The sequence below is a fragment of the Akebia trifoliata genome, chromosome 1, assembly GCF_017979445.1.
Source record: "Akebia trifoliata isolate Shusen 1 chromosome 1, ASM1797944v1, whole genome shotgun sequence".
Taxonomy (NCBI): domain Eukaryota; kingdom Viridiplantae; phylum Streptophyta; class Magnoliopsida; order Ranunculales; family Lardizabalaceae; genus Akebia; species Akebia trifoliata.
The window spans coordinates 33078434-33103301 of NC_141375.1; the positions used below are offsets into that span (position 1 = coordinate 33078434).

The window sequence follows — 24868 nt, forward strand, 5'->3', positions numbered from 1 at the left end:
TAGAGTACTATCCTCGATCAAGACATTGATTTTTCTTTTTTCACCCTAAAAAGTGAATCTTCCTGCAATCATCCATCACCCAGACCCAGGCTAAAAATGTTATTTACCTTCTTTTTGTGTTTTGGGTTATAGATTGAAAACAGGTAGTTCTGGTCATTTTCTGTAGATCATCGTTAGAAAGAACGGGAATATAAATTTATTTCTCCCCCCTTCCCTATCATGCTCGAGCCAAAATATAATTTTGTGGGTAAATGGTAAAAATGTCACCATATTTTAGGATTAGACAGTAGTTATTCAAGTAATTCGGAAACACAGTTCATGATTTCGTGCTCACCTGGTTTGAGGGTTGGGCACAGACTTCGTATGCTTATAACAATGTCCTTTACAATTGTAAGTTATTCAAATTAAGGAACAATATCTTAAATAATTTTCTTGGCCTCATCCTTATACATGCATGAGATTTTATTTTTATTATTAAAAAAACAAAAAAACAGAGGAATAGTAGGAACAAAACCGGAAGGATGTCTCGTATACCTTGAATTTTATTATCCCATGTTAACTTCTTATTTTTCAATTTTCAAATCCTCCCATAATAATTATTTTTACCAAAATCAACCAGTGTTTCACATCAAGTAGGGATGATAATATAAAAATACCTCAACCACCACCATTTGTTGCTCAACACTACGGTCTGCTTTTTCTTTACATAAAATTCCAGAGTGCCCTCCTACTACTAGTAGTAGTAGTAGTAGTAGTCCTCCTGCTTCTGTTCCCACACATCCTTCTGGGCTCTGGAATATATTTGATATCAGATTTTCTTAAAATTCCTGCTGTCCTTTTCTCCATCTGTGATAATAATTATGTAATGGCAGATATATCAACAACCTTACAACCATTAACCCCAAATTACTTTTTTAAATGTGTTTCCCTAATGCATCCCCCTCCTCCATCCGCCACATTCCCAATCCAATAATTACAACCCCAACAATAAAGAACTCTAGCACCCTCCTCCTTTATCCGGGCTTGGGACCGGCAATCTAGTGTTATAAAAACACTACATAGGCGAAGTTACACTAGACCCTAGACTGTACACCCCCAACTCAACATCATCCCTAACTTATAACCAATCTACAAATCCAAACTCAAGCCCCAAACAATAAACCCTAACCCAAACTTAACATTACAACCCTAACCCTGACTCTTACAAAACCCAAAACTAAACCTCAAGAATAAAAAACCCTAGCACCCCTCCTTTATCCAGGCTTGGGACTGGCAATGCGTTGTGAAAGTAACACCACACGATAAGTTACACTAGACCGTAATACCCCCAACCCCTAACTCCAACTCAACCTCATCCCTATCTTCAAACAAACTACAATCCCACCCTAACTCTTATGACCCAAACACAAACCCTAGCACCAAGAAGTAAAAACCCCTTTTAACCCTAACTGAATTATTTTACAGAATAGATGGTAACACATTGAGTAATGAACAAATCAATAGCTAAAAAACCAACTGACGAAAGGCTATATAAATCTTGCCACAGAGGTCCTAATGCGGTAGGAAAGAAAGCAAGAAAAAAAAAAAAAGCAAAGTATAGGAGAGCAGCTATTTCATGCAAGCAAAAGTTGACACAATAAAAAAAAGCTTCTCTTGCAAGCAAAAAATTGAAAGAGAATCGCCATCACAAGAGTCTCGTATCATATTGAAAAATCTCATTTACAAAAACTAAAGATCAGTAATTTGTACAAAAAAATCTAAAATAATATTTAAAAAATCACTTGTTTGAATCCTTCAAAAATAAAAATAAAAAATAAATACAATGGAAATTTATCAGCAAAAGCATGAAATGGCAACTATTGAAGACATTCAAAAATAATTTCAAATATTGGAACCACAAAAACCACAATCTCATACAAGCAAACACAATTATATAACCTTCTCTAGCAAGTTAAAAACTGACCATAGGCTGATTATTCCTGGTAACACTTGCAAGAAGCTCTAAGTCATCTAAATCATCTATGTTTCCTTTTTAGGTATAAACATTTTTTCTACTATGATATTTATTCCTAGTGAGCATAGTATTAAAATTCAACATATTCCCACAAAATATACCAAATATTTCCATTTCCACAAAAAGAAATCAAAATTTAACCAACAGCTTCCTTTTGTATATATTTCAGCAGAAAACACTTTCTTTTCGATGAATAGTGAATTTTGACCAAAATTGCTAAAGTATAAAAATGCAATTTTCAATGATGACCAAAATATTATTTTTTGAAAAAGACTTGTAATTACTTTTAGAAGAACTTTGTAAATTATACATGGTATTTACTAATAAAAAAATTGCACATAACATTCATCCGTCAGAATAACATCTATATCATCCTATTTTAATGTATTCTAAGCATATTAGTACATTTACATAAGCACGCATACAATCAGCCTTGTTTCCATTAGTTAGATACGTTATCAAATTATTCTTCTTATACAAAAAAATATAATAACACATGAATGCAATACTAAATAATTTCTTCATTTTAATGTCTTAGATATTAAGTTATATGTAGTTAATGCAACATTATTAATCTCATTTTCAATGTCAGCCTCTCAATACATGTGCATATGCGTAGCAAAACGTCGTTGATATTCAATTTCACACTCCATATGGTAGCATTTTAATGACTTAAATGAGTGTTTTAATGCCTATTTTATCAGTTCCGAATAGGGTCAACGAAAATTTCTTCAATATTTCTGTCATTTCCAAAAATTATATTCATTTCCACACTGATTGAAATATTTCCATTTTTAGACTAACCGACCTTGCTAGTGAGAAATACTTTCCCTCTGAAAATATGATCACAAAAATATTTGATGCAAATTCACATATCAATATTGGATTCATAGCTAGGTTTGTATGATGTAGCTCGATCATAAACATAAAAAAGAACCAAGAAACTTGCCAACTTATCAATAACAATTTCAACTTACAAAAGATGACCTTAGCAACAAATCAAGTAAAACAATAACTAACTAAAAACCATCTACAGGAGCAATTAACAGAAACTCATTTATTACCTCAGTCCAAATCAATGCCAGCTCAACTTCTTGTTATGGCCCTAAAAACAAAAGAGATGGAATAGATACTTGTAGCAGAGACCAATTGCAAATATAGAATTAATCAATAAGAAACTTTGTTGCAGTCCTTGGGTGGACACTTATCAGGAAGGAAATTCAATGCATTAAGATGAATTGTTTTGTTAACCACGATACGTTCAGATATGAGTACATAATTTTTAGGCATAAATTAAAAAAAATTCCTTCAACATTTCATGCCTGCCTAAAGGAAAATCTAATTTTAGGCATCAATAAAAATAAAAAATTCCTTCAACATTTCATGTCTGCCTAGGGGAAAATCTCCACCTGATGTTCTCCTGATCTTTTTTTAATATTAGTAATTCAATAAAAAAAAAATATTAAGTAATTAAATTCAGAAAAAATCAGTTCGTTATGTCAGGTCATACCTCATTGTTAAGAGCTCAATCATGAACATGTGAAAGAACAAAAACATACATCAGAATTAGAACTACTACTACATAACCTCAACTAAATCAAGAAGGGAAGTCTACCAATTCACGAAATCACCAAACAGAAACTCGGGAAATTAGCACAAACTAAATCCATTCTAGTCCAAACAAGCTTTTAAGGACCTAAAAAACAAAAAGGAACAGTAAACGCATGAAATTGACCTATATAATTATCGAGAAAAATCACAACATTATTTTTTAAACAAATACAAGATCAAATAAACCTCGCAGATGTGGCCCATTATCACTTTGTCAATTCAAATAAGAAAACACCTGAAAAATACAAAGACATAAATTCCTCTTAATTAAAAAGTACAATTTCATGTTACTAAAAGAACTACAACCATTGATTGAACTTTGAATGAACCCCCCCTTTGGCAGAAGCTATGAGCAACCAAGCCACTTTCAATATCCCATGAACTACTTCATTCCTGAAAATCTAACACCAAGTCCAATAAAAGATCCAACTTTGCAACTTGAATACATGAAAAACATGGGAATAAAGGAACAAAATAGAACTTCATATCCTAGATTAGCCACTAGTGATTGCTCATAATCAGACGCCTTTCTGGATCAATCAAATGAATTGAAGAGTCAACACTTGAATAACATCTGAAAAACAATAGAAAAGAAGAAACCAATAAAAGACACAAGTTAATCCTATCTTAAAATTAAATAAATAGAAGGTAAAATTTATTGGACCGATACAGATCTTATGGCTATATCTAAAGTAAGAAAAACAGAAGGGACGCTGCATATCTGCAGCAGGCTCTCATGTAACCATTAGAAATTCCAGGGAACTGCATGAGAATTCGAACATTGAAAATGAAACTACCAGAATCAAAAAATATACAAAAACTTGAATTACTAGTCAAATTAATCATCATGAATAACAAATGCCTTGAACATTCCAATAATTGGGACCAAGATCCACCTTGCATAACTATCAATACAAAATGATGACTTTAATTAGTACAATCTAAAATTGAAAAATAAACCTAAAAGAAGAAAAGATCAAACAAGGGCTTGGAGGATGAAAACCAGTAGAGTATCAAGAGGGAATAATGAGTCGTACTTGGAAAAATGTAAGGATTACACTGACCTACTACCATTGGAGAGATCTGGAAAGGAAAATTTTCCTTGCACCAAAAGCTAACAGGAGAAACTATGAAAAGTTTGCATAGTACTTAAATCCATTTTTTGATACCTAACACTGGACCATGACAATTTTTAAAAGATCCAATCATACAATTACTAAAAAACAAAAAATTGAGCAAGGGCAACTTATACTTCTTCGTAATCTTGTAATCTTGTACTTGTTGTAGAAATGCAAATGCCTTCCCTAAACAATTAATAAATTTAGAAAAAATTCAGAAAATCGAAATATGCATAACATGCTTTAAGAAATCAAAATAGTTAACAGGAAGAGAGTCTCAATCGCAAGTTAAAAACCATTCAGGTTATTGTGTGATCCAAAATGTGAAATCCAAGATCAGCAAACACTCCACGCATCCCAGAATTGATAAAAGAAAGTTAATAAAATCCAATCGCCGCAAACATGAGGCACCGTATAGAAACAAAACATCCTAAAAAATTCAAGTTAGTACTTAGGATTGGGGAATTAACACTCAAAGATGCAACGAAGGATAAATAGAAGGGGATCAAACCCTACAAAAACCAGTCGAATGTGGGTACACATGGATTAATAAATAATAATTCATACTGCCAAGAGTTACCAGATTGGAAACTAGCAAATCTAGGATGCTAAAATTTGCATATTATGTATCATACAAAAATAGTAGACGAAGTAGTAATTCATAGCTTAATGAACATGTGAAAGAATGAAATGATTCATAAAACTTTTAACTAAAAACTTAACCTCAGGAAGCAAATAGAGAGGGGAAGTCCTAACAATTACCACAAACCAAATCCAGGTCACTCCAAGCAAGCTTTCAGGGTCCTAAAACAACTAAAGGGAAAAATGTAGACTCATAAAATTGCCATTGAGAAAAATCACACAACAATTATTTTAATCAAATACAACTTGATCAAATAACCCTCTGTAGATGTGCTACATAATCAATTCCACATGAAAAATCAACCATACAAAACCAGAATTCCTCTTAATGAAAAGATACAATTTCATACACTAAAATAACTACTGAATTAAACTTTAGCGTGCATCCCCTTTGGCAGAAGTTATACAGACAACCAAGCCAGTTTCCATCTCACAAACTACTTTTATCCCTCCCGACAATCTCCACCAAGTCTTACAAAAGATACAACTTTGCAACTTGAATGCAAAAAAACCAAGGGAAAGCAGAATTAAACTACAACTCCATAACCTATTTTTGCCAGTCGTTTTTGGTCATTATCAGGTGCCTTCCTGGATCAATCAGAGGAATTGGAAGAGTTGAAAATTATCTCCACAAATCAATAAATAAAAAGAAAATTGTAACAAGACTCAAGGTGACGCCCCATTTTAAATAAATTGAAGGAAAAATATTTCACTATCTAAATCATCTATCATCTAAATAACAAAATAGAAAAACTCCAGATCTACAACAGGCTCTCATGCAAACACCTACTCAAAACACTGAAACTGAAAAACTACCAAATCCAAAGAGTGTCTCCAAATACCAATCAGGAACTACAAATGCTTTGCAGGTTCTAACCATTGCAGCCATGCACCACCTCGCAAAACTAACATAATCAAGTTAAAAGAGTAATTTCACTTGAAAATAACAGAAGAAAAAACAAGGGCTCTGGGATGATAAAAGACAATACGCGAGTATTCAAGAGAGCTTAACAAGTATTAATGAGAAAAATTCCAAGAATATTAGCCCTATGAAGGACTGACAACATTTAGGTCACAAAGAAGTCACTGGCCTCTACGATTTAGAAAAGGGATGGAGAGAAGAATTTTCCTCACTAAAAGCTGGAAGTCCGCACCATCAAAGCTTTGCATCACACTTCACCCAATCCAAAAATCTCTGAGGTTAAAAACAGATTTTATAGCCCCAAGAGTAATACGTCTTACCTCAACAACTATCATATGTTTCTTGAAACCAATTTCTTGTCAATTACTTGATACCTAGAATTAGAGCATGTCCATTGAAAGATCCAGCCATACTACTCAAAAAAATACATAAATAAATAAAAGTAAAAAACTAGGGAACATGGGAAACTTATCCTTCATAATATTGTATTCTTCCTAATGATTTGTACGAAAGTAATTGCCTTCCCTAAGGAATCAATAAATTGATACAATTATAAACAACATCTAAATATCACTTGCACAAAATTATTAAATAATAGTAAAAGAAGAACCGTGCAATAAAAAAACCAAATGTTTTGAATTCATCTAACAACTCGAGCTCTGTTTAAAAACATAAGGAACATGTGAACCCACAAAGCACCTTATGCGACCATTAAAATTTTCAACATACACTACAAAATCTAATACCCTTTGAAAAGTTAAAAATCCTATATAAATTATTATATAAGATTGGGAAATCAACACTCAAAAGGAACAACAAAGAATTAAAAGGTTGGAATAAATAAGATAAAAATTGGTCATAAGAAGACGACTCACAGAACTGTCGGTAAACAGAAATTCATAGACTGCCACGTGAGTTATCATCTTGGACCCCAAAAAATCCAGAAGGCTTAAAGATTTGAATTTTGTGCATTCAATCAAAAAGTTTACCAAGTTTCAACTATCAATTTTGGAGAACATTGACCCGATGATAAAAGAAAATACATGAGTTAAAGATGTGTTTGATCATATGCCATTAATTCATGCAATTATCAGGAAGGAAATTTGAGGCTTTAGGACAAACTGTTTCGTTAATAATGATGAGTTCAAATATTGGTTATTTAGGCATACATTGTATTTTCTTTCATCGTTTCATATGATCCTAAAATGAAATCTTTACCCACTATTCTGTTGTTCATTTTTAAAAAAAATTGGATTTTATAAATAAAAAATATAAAAATTAAGAAAATAATGGTTTATCAATATCGGCATCATAATTCATTTTTAGAGCCCAATCATGAACATGTACAAAAGAACACTAAAAGATCAATTAGAATTTGAACTAATACAACATAACCTCCACAAGCAAAAGGAGAGGAAGTATACCGACATAGGAAATCATCAAATACAAACCAAATCCATCTCAGCAAACCAAGCCTCTAAGGCCCTAAAAGAACAAAGAAAAATGTAAACCAATTACTATTTAGAAAAATCACGTAAAAATTATGAATCAAATACAACTTAAGTCCCCTTAGGCAGATCTGTGCAACCAAGCCAGTTTCAACATCTCACGAACTACTTTATTCCTGAAAAACTCAGCACCAAGTCCAATAAAGGAACCAACTTGCAACTTGAATATATTAAAAAAGGGAATAACTGAATAAAATTAAACTCCATAACTTCACCCGTGGTCATGGCCCATAATCAGATGCCTTCCTAGATCAATAAAATGACTTGGAAGAGTTGATACTCAATTCACATATAATTGTCAATAAATAACCTTTTTTTTAAATTATATGAAGAGACGAATAGCCCTTTATTTTTCTCATCAATTTGAAGCAAAATACCTCGGATCAATCTCTCACAACCATATCTGATCTAAAAAGTACTACTACATATATGCAACAAGCTCTTACGCACATATCAGATGATTTAAAATATACATATATATATAAAGAGACGTGATAAGCTCTATTTTTCTTATCAATTTAAAGCAAAATACCTTGGATTAATCTCTCACGACCATATCTGATCTAAAAAACCTACAACATATATGCAAAAAGCTCTGACACCCATATTAGAAATTCCAAGGAATTGCATGCATTCAAAAAGTATAACTACCAAAATCAACGACAAAAACCTTTAAATACCCCATCAGATGTTCATGAATTACAAATGCCTTGCACATTCCAATCATTGCAGCCATGTAACACCTTGCAGAACAAACATAATCAATCTAGTAAGTAACATCTAAATTGAAAACCAACTCGAAAAGAGAGAGAAATGAGGGCTTGGAGATGATAAAAGCCAATAGGAGAGGACTCAAGGGATTAATGAATTGATGTGACAAAAGCTAAGTCGATGCTAGTAAATCTTCTCCCCAATCCAAAAGTCAATGTTATGTAAAGAAGCCTTTTACAAACCTAAGAAACAAAACAAAACAAAACAAAAAAAAAAAACCCCAATCCACCTAATCAATGAATGGGATCTCAATGATACCAAAGTAAATAAACAAAATAATTCCATACAGAAAATAGAAAATAAATTCCTAAAATCAGTTGAGGTAATAATGAAAATACTTTGATCGTGAATCCACCTGAAAATCCATCAATAGAACAACTGAAAATAGAAAATAAATTAGGATGAGCACGCCTTTCTATTATTTGTTTCCTGCAACCAAATTTAAAAATCTAGTAAATTACTCTATACCTAAAGCTGGACCATAGCCAATGAAAAACACAGTAATACCACAAGAAAAAGTAGAAATAATGAACCAAAGGAAACTTATCCTTTGTAATCTCGTATTGTTCGGCTTTCCTTTCCAAATGATTGTAGAAAACAATTTCCTTCACTAAACAATTAGTAAATTGAAAACATTTATATCAAAATATCAATAAGGTACTCAAAAATTCAAAACAACAGTAAAAAAATCCCCCTTCAAAATAAAAACCGAATGTTTCAAATCCATTGAAGATCTCAAGCCATTTGACAAGAAGCAAAAGAGGAACGTCAATCTACAGAAGCATCCTATGAAACCATAAAGAAATTTGAGATAGTTGGAATAAGGAACCCACAATCAACAAAGGTTCAGAGGCAAAAATAATAGGTGAATTGAGCTTTGAATGAACAGTCCCCCTTTAGAAGATATGCGCAACCAAGACAGTTTCAACATCTCACAAAATACTTTATTCCTAAAGAACTCTCACCAAGTCCAATAAATGATCCGACTTTGCAACTTGAATGTGCATTAAAACAAGGGAATTACAAATGCCTTGCAAACTCGAATAATAACAGCCATGCCCCACCTCACAGAACCAACAACATAATCATTTTAATGAATAATATCTAAAACTGAAAAAACAAAAATAAAAAAAAATGACGGCTTGAAGATGGTAAAGGCCAATAGGAGAGTAGTAGAGGGATAACAAATTAATGTGAAAAATACAAGAAGAAAGAACAAATGATAGATTATCAAAAAAATTAGATCACAAAAAAGCCATTGAACCATTACTAAGAGTGGGAAAGAAAAGAAATCTCTCCAAGCTAAAAGCTGAGTCAAGTGCTAGTAAACCTTCGCCGCAATCCAAAAGTCATGTTATGTAAAGAAGCTTTTTACAGACCTAAGAAACAAAAAATAGAAAATAAGTAGACCCGTGAGAAAGTCCTAAATAATTAATAAAAAAATTGCAATATTATTTTAATAAAATAAACAAGATCAAATCAACCATGCAGATGTGGTCCATAATCAATTTGTCAACTCAAATCAGAAAACACCTGAATAATGGGCCATACAAAGACATGAATTCCTTTTAATTAAAAGATACAATTTCATACACTATCGATTGAACTTCGAATGAAAACCCCGTTTGGCAGAAGCTAAATGCGCAACCAAGCCAGTTTCAACGTCTCGCAAACTATTTTATTACTGACAAGCTCACACCAGAGTCCAATAAAAGATCCAACTATGCAACTTGAATGCATGATAAGGGAATAAAGGAATAAAATAGAACTTCATATCCTGGTATCTCCACTAGTGATCGCTTGTAATTAGACAGATGCCTTCCTGGATCAATCAAATGAGTTCAAAGAGCTGATACTTAATTGTGTCGGAAATCAATAAATAACAACAACTAGAAGGCAAAATATATTGGAACACTATGGATCAATCAAATGAGTTCAAAGAGTTGATAATTATGTCTGAAAGCAATAATAAAACACGAGGTGATGCCCATATTAAAATAAATAGAAGGAAAAATATATTGGAACAATATGGATCTTACTGCTATATCTAATCTAAAAAAACAAGAGAAATGCTGCACATCTGCAAAACAGGCTTGCACACAACCATTAGAAATTCCAAGAACTGCATGTGAATCAAACATTGAAAGTGAAAAACTACCAAAATAAAAAATAAAAAGTAGACAAGAGCTTGAATAACAAGTCAAATCAATCATACAAGACATCCCTTGAACACTCCAATAATCACGACCACAATTCACCTCGCATAACTATCAATACAAAAAAATTAATTTAATTAGTAATACCTGAAATCCAAAATTAAACCTAAAAGAGGAAAAGAACAAATTAGGGCTCAAAGATGATGACAACCGGTAGAGCACTCAATATATATATATATGTAAGATTGAGAAAAACTACACCGCACGTCACTGACTTCCAATAATTATGGGAGCTGGAAAGGAAATTGTCCTCGTACCAAAAGCCAACAACCGAGACTATTAAAAGCTTGTATCATACTTTACCCAATTCATAAACCAGTGTAAGGTTATAGAAGCTTTTACAAGCTGAAGAAACTGAAACAAAAAAGCAGCTTATTTCCCAATCCACCTAATTGATTATTGAGATCCTAATGACACCGCTAAAATAAATATAAATCTAGCATGCAAACCTCATGAGATCTAAAATGAGTTGAGGTAATAATTAAATCAGTTAATTCCCTGCAACCCACCTGAAAATGACCCACATAGGTTGTTCTCAAAAAACAACAAAAATGGTGATAAATATGGAATATCCCAAAAATAGAACTAAAAAAAAAAAAACAGAAGTACGGTTAATCCGCAGCAGACTTTTATGCAACCATTGTTAATTCCAAAGATCTACACTATTAGAATCAAGGATATAAGCTTGAAATATCCATCAAATCAACCATGAATTAAATTGTCTTACATCTCCCAATCATGTTGGCCATTGCTCCACTGTCCACACAACCAACAACATAACAAATTAGTAATATCTTAACCTAAAAGAGGAAAAGAAAAAAAAATGAGGGCTCAGAGATGACGAGCCGATACAGAAAAGAGGGAGTAATGAGTATTAGCAAGATAAATACAAAAATATAGAACGACGACCTTATGGGAAACCATGAGAAAAAGTATACAACCTATAAGAAAAATTCTATCACACAAAAGTCGTAGACCTACTATTTTCATTTTTCTTTTTTTACATTTTTTTTTTTTTTTGAGAGAGAGAGAGAGATTGTCCTGGCCCAAATAGCAGTTGATGCACGCTATTGAAGGTTTGCTTTCTACTTCATCCAATCCATAAATCAGGTCAGTCCAACCATGCTTTTAAGGTCCTAAAACAATAAAAGGAAAAAATGTAACGCATAAAATTGTCCCTAAAAATTATTAGGAAAAATCACGCAACAAGTATTTTAATCAAATACAACTTGATTGGATAACTACTGAATTGAACTGTGAACAGACACCCCCTTTAGCAGAAGTTGTACAGGCAACCAAGCAAGTTTCCATCTCACGAACTACTTTTTATCACTCCTGACAATTTCCCACCAAATCCAATAAAAGGTCCAACTTTGCAACTTACACAAATGAGAACAAAGGAATACCAGAATAAAACAAGAACTCCATTAACCTACATAACTTGGCTTCATGTATCAATCTGAGGAAAAGAGTCAAATTACAACAGCTAAGAATCAATAAATAATAAGAAATCTATAAGAAGGCGTGAGGTGAGCCCCCATTTTGGATCAATCCAAGGAAAAAAATCTCACGACTATCTAATCAATCTAGATAACAAAAGAAATTTAGAAAATTACTCCAGACCCTCATGCAGCACACCAACTCAAACCTTGAAAGGGAAAAGGTTACAAATCCAAAGAGAGAAAATCAAATACCAATCAAATCAATCATGAAATAGAAATAGAAATGCTTTGCAGATTCTTACCATCGCAGCCATGCACCACCTTGCAAAACCAACATAATCGATTTAAAAAATAATCTAGAAATTGAACATAAAACTACAAAAACAGAAGAACAAATGATGGCTCTGGGTAGATAAAAGATGATACGAGAGTATTAAAGGGAGGTTAACGAGCCTATGGAGGGACTGAAAAAATTAGATCAAAAGGTCACTGTACACCCATGATTGAGAGAAGAATAGAGAGAATTTTCATTATATTAAAAGCTGAAAGTAAAACTGGGCCACGCTAATCATAAGATCCAGCCATACAACTTGAAAATAATAAAAATCAAAGAGTAAAAATTTATTCGTAGTCCTTCCTAAGGGTTGTAGAACTGTAAATGGCCTTCCCTCAACAATAAATCTAAAACAACTATAAATATTAAAGATCACTAAGCTAATATAAACCCCCCCTGGAACCCAAACTATTCATCAAACAACTCGAGCCATCAGTTGAAAACGAACCAAAGAATAGATCAATCTACAAAAGCACGTGCATGATTGGTGACCATTAAAGAAACACAAGATGGTTGAACATGTGACATCCAAAATGTGAAATTCAAGACCAACAAAAGCTCCACGCGTCCCAGAATCAATAAAAGAATATAATTGTATTTACAAAATCCAATCGCTCAAACCACAAGAAACTGTATAGGAATTTAATCAAAATATAAGATCAGGGAATTCACTTAAAAGATGTAACAAAGGATAAATAAAAGGGATAAAACACAACCAAATCCGGTTGAGAAAGAGGGTACACAAGGATTAACAAGTAATTATTCACACTGCCACGAGTTGACATATTGGACACAAGCAAATCTAGAAGGCTAAAATTTCATCGTGTGTCCAAAAAATAAAAAAGGTTGAATAGTAATTAATAGCTCAATTTCAGTGTCAATAATGAGCATGTGAAAAAATGAAAAGATTCATAGCACTTTTAATTGCTTGATTGACCAACCAAATATTTGTCGAGCATTATGCTCTCTTGTTGCCTCGAATCCATGGAGAGAAACATTGTTTTCTCAATAAGATAAATTTTGTCGATTGCATGATGGACTCCCCTGGAGAAAAAAAACACCATAATTGATTCCACTTGAAAAAAATCAACCATACAAATACCAGAATTCCTCTTAATTAAATATACAATTTCATAAACTAGAATTACAACTGAATGATCAATTTAAATGTCCACTTTAGCAGAAGTTATACGGGCAACCAAGCCAGTTTCTTTCTCACAAACTACTTTAACCCTCCTGACGATCTCCAAACAAGTCCAGTAAAAGATCAACCTATTCAAGCACGAAAACAAAGTATAACAGAATAAAATTTAGACAAAAGAGAAAATTCCAGATCTACAACAAGCTCTCATGCAAAACACGAACACAAAACCTTAAAACTGAAAAACCACTGAATCCAAAGAGAGGAACAGCTTCAAATACCCAAAGAATCAATCGTGAACTACAAATGCTTTGCAGATAGATTCTAACCATCGCAGCCATACCACCCGCATCACTAACAAGATATCACTCTAATGATAAAAATCGATAGGAGGGAAATTCAAGAGAGATTAATGAGTACTGACTTGAAAAATTCAAGAAGAATAACATTATGGAGGGCTCTGACGAAAACTACAGCACAAAAAAGTCACTGACCTCCAATGATTTAGATAAGGGACGGAAGAATTTTCCTCGCACTAAAAGCTAGGAGTCTATTTAAACTTTGCATCGAACTTATAACCCAATCCAAAAAATGATGTTAGGTTACAAAGCTCAAATCATGATCATGTCAACAAACTAAAAGATTCATTAAAATTTGAACTATTACAATTTAACCACAATAAGCAATCATCAAATAGAAACTTGGATAATTACCACAAACCCAATCCATTTGTTTCCAACCAGGCTCTAAGAAAACAAAAGGAGAAAATATTACTAGTGAATTGACCGTACGAAAAAACAATTTCCTTTTATTTAAAAGAAGCAATTCCATTCACAAAATAACAAGTGAATTGAACTTTTAATTAACATGCTCATTTTGGCAGATATGGGGACCAAGCCAGTTTCAACATCTCACGAACTACTTCATTCCTGAAAAACCCACACCAAGTCAAATAAATGATTCAACTTTGCAACTTGAATGGGTCAAAACAAGGGAATAACAAAATAAAAATTCAAAGCTTAATTCCACCCATGGTTGTCCCTCATAATCAGATGCCTTCCCTGGATCAATAAAATGAATTGGTGAAGTTGATGTTTATTCACATCTAATGATCAATAAATAATAGAGAAATTCAAGATAGGACTTGACGTAACTCAGTTTTTTATCTGTTTAAGCCAAAGTATCTTGGACCAACATGAATCTCACGACCATATCTAATCTAATCTATAAAAACAAAAGAGAAATGCTACATATCTGCAATAAACTCTTACACAACCAAGCTCTCTTACGCAAATAATAAAAATTCCAAGGAACTGCACACATTCAAAAAGTAAAACCACCAAAACCAAAGTTAGACAAAAGCTTCAAGTTCACATCAGATCATAATGTTACAAATGCCTTGCACATTCCAATCATCGCGGCCGTAGACAACCTCGCAGAACTAACAACATAATCAGTTTAATGATTATATATCTAAAATAGAAAACTAACTCAAATGAGGGAAAGAATAATTGATGACTTGGAGATGATAAAAGCCGATAGGGGAGGACTCCAGGGATTAATAAGTTGATGTGAAAAACACAGGTAAAAAGAACACATCAATCTAACAAGTCTAAAATGTGAAGAATCACTAACGCATTCATGAAAAAGTTTGGAGGACCCAATGTTCAATTCTGAATGCCATTAACCACACAATGAAAAGAAAACACAGGAGTTATGAGTTTGTTTCCATAGGCCATTACAAGGGGGGAAATCCGACGTCATAGGGAAAAACACTTCGTCAATTACTCTATTAAGTTGAAATATAGGTAGATAACTAGAATAAGCTCGAATACGAGTAGATAACTTTTACACATATAGATTACATCGGACCTGTTTTTTCCAACATTTCAAATAATCCTACAAAGAAATCTCTACCCATCATTAACGTTCTATTTTTATAATTATGTACACATTAAAATATATGGAAAATATACATTAAGAAAAAGATCAGTCTTATTTCATTTTATTTTTTTGATATTTAAGATCAGCCTATTTATTATGATTCATCTTTTACCCCTTTAACCCAGTTTCTTGTTTTTAATCTTTTATCCCCTAACCTCAAAAATTTTAATAATACCCCTAACTCTTTTTATTTCTGCTTTTACTCCATTAACACCAACGAGGATCCCCGTGCTGCAGGCACAGGTGAACTCCAGTATATAGACAAAAAACCAGTGCAGATGTAGTCTTTAATCGATTTATCAAGTTGCTGAGAAACCACCTGAATAATCGACCATGCAAAGGCCTAAAAGTATAATAAACCAATTAATAATTATTAAAAAAATCACACGAAACTTATTAACCAAGAACCAAATATAAAAATACAAATCAATTAAACCGAAAACCTCACACCAGGTGTGATCCATAATCGAATTACCATCATATAGAAAACCGATGACCACAAACCAGGCTCACGTCAATCAACCAATATCTTTTATGACCCTACAAAAATCAAGTTGGACAGGTAGAAACGTGTAAAGGCTTCCTCATTGATTTCCTAAGACGAATTATAGAACCACTCTAATAAAAATATAAATAAAACCCAAAAGCAACTTCATCAAAGAAAACCCTCGTAAGATCTTAAAGCAGATACGGTGCACAATCAATTCATCAACCCACCTGAACCACATAAAAAATTAAGTTCAATGATCTTATTTTATACAACAAAATAACTACTAAATGAAATTTCAACTAAAACCCCTTTTGCAGCTGTTATACTAGCAACCAAGCCCAACACTTCATCCACTACTTGATTCCTGAATAATCACACAACAAATCAAATAAAAGTTCCAACCACACAGCTAGAAAGTATCTAGGAAACATATATATATACAAGACAAAAGAAAAAACTTTGATTCGCTCGAGACTGTTGCATGAAATCAAATGCATTCCTTGACTGATCAAATTAATTAGAAGTGTTAATACCAATTTACACGTACTTGTAATAATACATAAAAAATTATCAATAAGCAATAAACAAATCTATAACAAGACCTAAGTAATCTGTACAAGATCCATTTGAATATGTGATGGCTATTTGTATTTCTACAAAAACAAAGGAGAAAACATCAGTTCTGCAACCGGCTCTTGAGAAACCATTAGAAAATCCAAAGACTTGTACTTATACCATCCTTAAAACCGTGAAAATCAAAACGAAATATCATCAAGAACTCCTAATAGTCATCAAATCAATCACATAAAAGCCTCGCACAATCCAATCACCAATGCTCACCACCTCGCACAACCAAAAAACATATACTCAACATCCTTGCACTGCCAAGGGAAGAATATCAACGATTAAATACAACGATTAATAATAATCATTGATTCTTGCAAGGATAAAGATCAGCTTGATTGATGATTTTGAGACTAACCACACCAAACTGAAATTAATTGAAAGCAACTCCGGCGTAGAAACCCTATCATGATCTGTAATCATTCAGCAACGGAATCCCACGTAAAACCCAAATATAATAAACATAAATCCTCTAAAGAAACCAGAGATTGGAATTTGGAAGATCATATGAAAACCTCTTCATGCAGTAATAATTATCAGCTATGCCAAGCCCAATTCAAATCACTCCAAGTCTACAGATATTTTACAAATACCCAAATAGAACTCGTCAAAATTGAGAATAAGGAAGGATTCTTCGCAACTTAAATTATTAAGTTGAAGTTGCCAGATAACTATCACCTTCCCTTAATATCAATCAAATAAGTTGAATGATTCCCCACGAACTTACAAGATCAACCGATCAATAACAAGAACCCCAAGAAAGCATCATAGAAATCCTGCTTTTGTTGATCTTTCCCTAAATATCAACAGATTATTGGATCAAATCTTGGAACCAGATCGTAAGAAAGTTTGAATCGAAGCTCTAAAACCGTAAAATCAAGCGAAATCATAGAAGAAAAAAAATAAACGACAAGTTCTTACTAATCCAATAGTCTCCGAATCAAGCCAAATCACATAAACTTACAAACCTCGTCTGCGTCTTGAACCAAATCACATAAACTAACAAACCTGCATCATCGATTCAACATATAAAAGAATTGAAGTCGAGAAAGAATCAAATCAAAGAAAAAATAAATAGAACCATAATAGAGATTAGGAATAGAGCGCTGGAAATCGAAAACCCAATATGAGGGTTATTCGAAACTGGAAAGGATAAAGAGATATGGATCCCTATTTATAGATTATAGAAAGTTTCCGCGTAATTTTAAGGCGGTGTTTACCAACCACGTGTCAATAGATAATTGGACACTATCGGCCGATTGGAGCCGTGTCCATTAAAGATTCCGCGCATTCTAAGGCGGTGTGTTTACCAATCCGAGTCAATGTATAATTGGATTCTGCATTATAAAAATTGGACACGTGTCAATTATGCTGTGTGACTAGTTGCACACTACCCATTACTAATAGCACTCCATCGTTAGTAGTTTCAAAACGTAGGTCCATAGACCGATTTATCTTACATGGGTTAGAGTTTTGGAATAGCTATTTTTTTTTCCTCACCATCAATATTCCCAAACTCTAATAGAAAAAAAAACGTAGAAATAGGGTTAGTAGGGTTCATGATATTTAATTTTTCTTTTTTTTTTATAAAAAATAACCTGTAGGAATTTTTTATCTTGACATAAATACCTTTTCTTTAAAACAAATTCATCATATCTGAGCCTTTATGCCTCCAACTTCTTTGCAAATCCATAATTCTTCAAACGAATTAAAAGACTTCTTTGATCATCAAATGAGAAAAAGACCCCAGTTATTAACTTTTTTGCTTCATCATCTATGATGGTCCTAATGATTTAAGGTTTTTAGATTATTTCGTTTGATTTTCAAATTGGTTTCTTTGTTTGCTTATAGAGTCATGCTAGAGTAACACTGTGGGGGACATTTATAACGTATGAATGTGTGTCATAATCATAAATGTTTTTCTTTGAGATTTCACTCATATCTCGATGAAAACACTTATGGTTATGAGACACATCCAAGTCAGAAAATGTCTCCCATAATGTTACTTCAGCATCGACTAATTACACAAGACTTAACTTTGGATAGAGTGAAATGGAGGAACAAGAACCCCACGGTTGAATTAAGGCTTTAATGACGATGATGCGGTGGTGGTGATGACGATGGCGATGGCAATGGTGGCTGTGATTGTCGAGGGTTTTAAGATTATTTAGACATTCTGCCATTTTCAAATTGGTGGTGTACTTTGATTTAGCATTAGTGGGTAAACAAAAACAAGAGCCTCACACCAACATTAGAACTCATTGGGAAAGATTTAACCACCAAAGTAACAACCCTTTCCTAAAGTAACAGCTTGTACCATCTTCACTTACTTCTGGTAAAGAATTTTAACCACCAAATATATAAATATAAATCGAAAAACATTTTATTAGAAACATAAATTCAACAATCATTCATTTATTTAATAGAACAATATTTTACTATATAAGAATTTTCAGGCAATGAAATAGTACATAAAATTATCTTTTGAATATGTACTTTAGTGTAAATTGATCAAAATTTGTCCAGGTATAGTAGTTAAATAACTTCTATCTTATTGCATTAAATAAAAAGTGTGACAAAACTCTTCATGATATATTATACCGATTATTTTAAAAGCTTGTATGGTGGAGTAATTCCAACGCATTTGGCTTTTGGAGAGCTAGAAGGCTTTGAAGGGATTCCAACGCACCCTACATTTGATGCTCTATTTTTCAATATTTTGGAGAAGCTTTTTTAGTAGGCAAAAGAAGATGATAGTTGATTTTAGATTTATAAATAACCATTTTGAATAGTCTGATTGGAATCCATATCCCTTAAATATCTAAAATGACTCTCTATACTGAAACGCCTAATAATTATGAAGAGACCGATTGGAGTTGCTCTTACACAACATTATAATAATAATAAATTTTTTATCAAATGCTCTTGAAACAACATAAATTCTTTCCAGAGATAAGGTCAATGAATTACTTCTTAACCCTTCCAGGTATTTCCTGTACATCTCTCACTTTAGTAAGATTTTATCATTATCATCCAAAATAATGTAAAATTAATAATTGCACAATGCATTGTAAATATTAGCCGTAAGTAAACTCAGATGAGGTTACATCTAAAACCAGAAAGGCTACAATTTGGACTCACAAAAGCAATTAGGCAAAGCAGACCCTATTCCCATAACAAAATCATCTCTGTGAGACTTCCAAAGGGCTTCTGCCAATTCCTCCCCTTTCAACCCCTGAGAAGTAAACTTAGCAAATGCCCTCCTACTCAAGAAAAGAGTTTTGAACAACCCCTTAAATGCTCTCATTGCAGACACCATCTTATCCATGTTCCCAAAATATGTTGCGACATATGATTCACTGTTGATTGACACATAATAATCCAGCGCAGCTTTTGTGTTCCCATGCATTCTTGTGAAATCCTCACCACTGAGAAGGCTTGACTTGGTATATACGTTGGTGTAAATGGATGTTAACCCTTCGATTTCCATCAGGCCATCACCAGCTGCCAGATAAATAGTTGTGTTTGTCGGGATAGCAAGTGCTTTGAGTATGAAAGCCGTCTCATTTGGGGTGAGGGGGCACTTCCCACGGTTTCTCCAAATGCGAGCTGTATCTCCAGTCCAGGGTTTTCGATCCTCCCCACGTGCAGCCTCAATGGCTTCCATGGAGGCCACAGAAAGACCTGAATACTGACACTGACTGTAAGCTACCATGTCAGGTTCAAACCGAAGGTGAAGGGACACGAAGGGTTTTGGTATGGCATCCAAAAGTTCAGAACCTTTCTTCTCCAAGGCTCTGGTAAGATGTAGAGCATTGTAACAAGCTTGGCAGAGGGCAGCGTTGGCATACAAAGGATACCTACAAACACATGACAGAGAATTACATTATTTGTAAATATCTACAGCAAATTGATTGTGCTTTGGACTGTCCAGGAAAAAATTCAATGGTTCACAACAGAGTTTGCTAATCACCAATTTCACTGAGGTCCTCATTGGTTGCCACTTCAAACAATGTTCCCTTAGGATAAAAGTTGTGCCTTGTCTCTTTTTTTTTTTAAACAATGAAGGGTGAGTATATGTTTAAGAAGAATCTTAAAGTTGCAAAATCCATTGGGTTCTGCCCTATTTCAATATTAGCAGCAACAGAATTTTCTTGGAAAGAAAGCATTCTTTGGCTTATGGTTCCATTAGCCATATATTGGTGCTCATGAAAGGAGCGAAACAGCCAAGCATTCGCTGACACTAACAGGACTTTGAGCATTTCATCATCACCATTTTGGAGTCTTTGGTGCAAACAATTCGAAGATTTTAAGACTTTTCTTTAAGGATTTTGTCTTTATTGGGGCAGGATTTGTGACGAGATCTGTTTCATATGTTTATTTTCCTTTCTGTTCTTCTGTAACTCTCGTAATACTTGGGATCTTTGTAGGTAGGTGACCTCGACCTCACCTTTTTTATAATACATCACACTAGTTTATTTTTTTTTAAAAGTTCTAGGTGCCCAAAGTACACATACAAATCTCTAATAACCTATGATCAAGAATAAAGCTCAAATGGATTGTTTCCGTTTCCGCCACTAAAGAAAAGAAGTTGCTAGGAAATGTACATCTATAACCTGTTGGATATTCTAACCAGGGAAATTGAAGAAAAAAGGGTTCTAGATTGATGGTCTACTTGTCTTTCCTTACACCACCATGATTTTGTAGCACCTGCTAGACATACTCGTCAATTCAACCATAAATATTGAGCCAGCCCTTGAACCAATGTTATAGGTAAGCAGGGCTAGAACCCATGTCCTCAAGGTTGAGTTGTAATATGTAACCAACTGAACTATGGGTCTATGGGTGCAAGCCCGCTGTTCTGACAATCTTAACCATCTGATTGGCAACTGAAATTGGCCAGTCAAGACCTTAACAAATTAACAATGTCCACAATTGAAGAAATAGCAGTTTAAATGTAATTTAGGGGTACTAATAGTTGAATCACAGAACATTACCTGTCCCTTCTTTGGCTCATTGCTGGTGTAATTGAAATATAACGATGTTTTAAGAGTGAAGGAAGAACACTCTCAATGTAATCAAAATGGCCTTTGCGTTTGCTACAATCCACTCGAACTGGTTCTCTTGATGCTATCTCTATTGGCAAATCTTTCACAAGTGTGATAAAACCCTTCATCTGTTTTATGAAGTAGTCAACATCAAATACATCTGCAAAACCACTGGGTTGAAGCTTAAAGAAGTTATGTCTCCACAATGCTAATATGAAACAAGAAAAGATTACACTTCTTCGTAGATTCATAGCAAAAGTGCAGTATACTCTCGAGGAAAAATGTTTTAGAAGCCAAAAACATCATAAAGTCAATCAAATTAAAAAATATAGGTAGTTAATAATTTAAATTCCATAACATGTTAGAATATCCAATTAATAACCAAATTATACTATTTTATCCCAGTATTAGCTACAACAGTCTTTATTAGGTCTCGCTTACGGCCATTTTTTTGTGTTTTTGTTTTTGATGGGTAAGCTGGACTTAACCCCCACAACCTCGAGGTTGCTTTGCAATGTGTCAAACCAACTAAACCATGGGTCTAAATCCTAAATAGAGGATTGCTTAAGACCATAACACGATAACATCACTATTGCTCAACTGAACGCAGTCATCAGGTTTCAAAAACAGGTGTCTGCCAACATTTGAAGAGAGGGGGGGGAAGTTGACTTTGGAAGAACAATACCTATTCTTCAAAGAAGCTTATATTCAAGTTCCATCTCTTTCTAGTTAAGTTTAGTCTTCCTTTCTTAGTCTTAAGTTTTGTCAATACATCATGTTCAACAAAATGTGGATTGAGATAGTGATAGTGGATATGAACACACTATCAATAACAAAAGATTTGGCTCTGGACAGAATTGAATGGAGGAAAAAAAATCACTTAGCCAACCCCAAATCTTTGAGGTGAGGCTTTGAAGCTAATGATGAGATTCAACATATCTACAAAATTCTAGATCATTATGATATTTTCCTGCATTTTTCTATTTAAATTTTCACAGTTTTATTTCATTTTAAAGAAGATAGCAAGAAGTCTGAACAAAACGCTTTCCTCTCAAAAGCTACAAAGAAAGCAGAAATTAATTGCAACAGATTACACTGTAATTCTAAACATATTAAGCATAGAAATGACACCACGTAGTACCTCGATTCATTCCAATACGCAGCAACTTCAAATTTTGGCAAAACTAAGGTAGCATTCAACAAACGAGCGACACCCACTCCATCACACAACTGCAATCACATTAAATACCATACAACATTAAAGACTAAAAAACCCTATCCCTAATCGTTACTAGAAATTTATGAAAGATGTAAGGGAAACAAGTGGTAAAAAAGTATGGTTCAAAGAGATCCGAGTAAAAACCTACGTCGCGTCTCATCTGATTGAGCCCTCCATAGCAATCCACTCTGATGTATCCATTACTCTCATCTGGAAGAGCTGCAGTAATTTCAACAAAAACCAATGCAATTGTCTGCAATGAACCCAATTAACAATGATTCCGGTTAAACAAGGAAACTAAAAAACCCTAATTGTTACCAAAAACCGTTTCACTGACCTGTTAGATGTCCTTCTAACCACCATTTGCAAGGTCTCCACTCTACGATCCTGCGCAAACTCCATATTTCCTCTTTTCTGAGACACAAATTGAAATCAGATTTGTTTCAAATCGCAAATCCACCAAAAAAATACAGAATTTTGCTAAGAGATCTGTTAACGTACGTAGAAGAACTTGGTGCGATGAAATTTTCGGAAAATGGCGTTGATGGAGATAACAGAAGCACCACAAGGAGCAGAGAGAGGAAGACGATGAGAATGCTGAAGAGGGGTTTTACAGAGAACACTACCATTGATCTCTTCTCTTAAAATCGATAAAATTTGCTTCAATTGAGTTGGGATCAATTATATGGAGGAGATCACGATAGATGTGAATTAGGGTTAGGGTTTTGCAACAAGAGAACAAGGAGTGAAAATTAATGCCAGGGTTTCGTTCGATCGGATCTTGGAGAGGTGTTGTCTGTGGAACGCGTAGGTTTTTAATATAATACTATTATCTATCTATCGGGGACGGTTCATGGGATATGAGTAGAAACATATGTAAAAAAAAAATGGTTTTTCAAATTATGGGTTAAAAGTTTCGATTGAGCCTGTTTTTTTTTTTGTGAGGGTAATTTTTATGATGAGAACAAAATCAGTTAAGGCCGAATCTTCTAACCTTATTAAAAGTAATTTAAAATGTGGATCATCAATTTTTGTTATCAATAATTAGTAATTACTTTTGATGAATTTGGAAAACTTTTTACAATTCAATTTAAACTTCTATTAATTAGTAAAGGGAATCAGTTCAATCTAAAACTTTTAACCCATATTATGAAAAATGATTATTTTTTACATATGGTTTTACTCCCTCTGTGTATATATATATAATTACTCCCTACTTCTTTCATTTCCTTTACAAGTACGTTCACCCATTCCGTCAGATACAAATACACCCCCATCAGCATTGGCAATGTTGTTGATCAATTCCTACCAAAAAAGTTTGGGCAGAACTAGATCTAAGTGTCGACTAGGTAAGCATCCTGTTGTAAGAGAAGTAGTTTTGAACCTTGTAGACTATCCTCATGGGGGTGGTGAAGGGGGGAAGGTTTCAATTGGTAGAAAAAAAAAACCCACAATCCCTTGGGGTTTCTACATCTAAGATCCGACTTGTATCATTGATAATAATATGAACTGAACCATTTTAGCAAGGAAAAGTTTGATTCAAAAGGAGAAGAAGAGGCTGAGATTGGAATAGAAATATCATTTGGACGAAATGATAAAGGAATACCCGGAGACACTTATACAAAAGCTTGGTATAGGAATCTACACATAAATTATAGAATTAGTCAAGATGCATAATGAAGGTCATATCCATACCATTTTGCACTTCTCAACAAATATAATCGATACGTGAGCTAGGTTTAGAACATCATGAGACAATTCGATCCATATCCAGTGTGAGCGTTAGAGCATTGAGAGGACCTTTCCCTAGTATGAGAGGACCGG

General features: G+C 33.6%; 1 protein-coding gene and 1 long non-coding RNA gene across 3 annotated transcripts; both read right to left on the minus strand.

Annotated features, from left to right (window-relative positions):
• Positions 1 to 3861: 3861 nt before the first annotated feature.
• Positions 3862 to 18055, minus strand: LOC147411904 (uncharacterized). Its single transcript, XR_015181385.1, has 2 exons — positions 10071 to 18055; positions 3862 to 9965 (listed from the first exon to the last, which is right to left on the minus strand). It is a non-coding gene; the product is annotated as an uncharacterized LOC147411904 (long non-coding RNA).
• Positions 18056 to 19816: 1761 nt separating this feature from the next.
• On the minus strand, positions 19817 to 23903 carry LOC147411905 (O-fucosyltransferase family protein). Of its 2 annotated transcripts, XM_086453599.1 has the most exons (6): positions 23546 to 23903; positions 23382 to 23458; positions 23193 to 23263; positions 22967 to 23055; positions 21775 to 21996; positions 19817 to 20637 (listed from the first exon to the last, which is right to left on the minus strand). In XM_086453599.1, exons 1-6 carry the CDS (start codon positions 23671 to 23673, stop codon positions 19902 to 19904), a joined length of 1323 nt encoding a protein of 440 aa, XP_086309725.1. In that variant the 5' UTR covers positions 23674 to 23903; the 3' UTR covers positions 19817 to 19901. The 2 variants fall into 2 exon arrangements, with proteins under 2 accessions (XP_086309725.1, XP_086309735.1); XM_086453609.1 differs by lacking the exon at positions 23546 to 23903 and having other exon boundaries at positions 23193 to 23297.
• Between the last annotated feature and the right edge of the window lie 965 nt (positions 23904 to 24868).

Coding starts and splice junctions, on each gene's coding strand:
- LOC147411905 (XM_086453599.1), bottom strand. CDS start 23,673: ATGGTAGTGTTCTCTGTAAAACCCCTCTTCAGCATTCTCATCGTCTTC. Junction 23,264..23,381: donor GTTAGAAGGACATCTAACAG/GTCAGTGAAACG, acceptor AAATTACTGCAG/CTCTTCCAGATGAGAGTAAT. Junction 23,056..23,192: donor TCAATCAGATGAGACGCGAC/GTAGGTTTTTAC, acceptor ATGTGATTGCAG/TTGTGTGATGGAGTGGGTGT.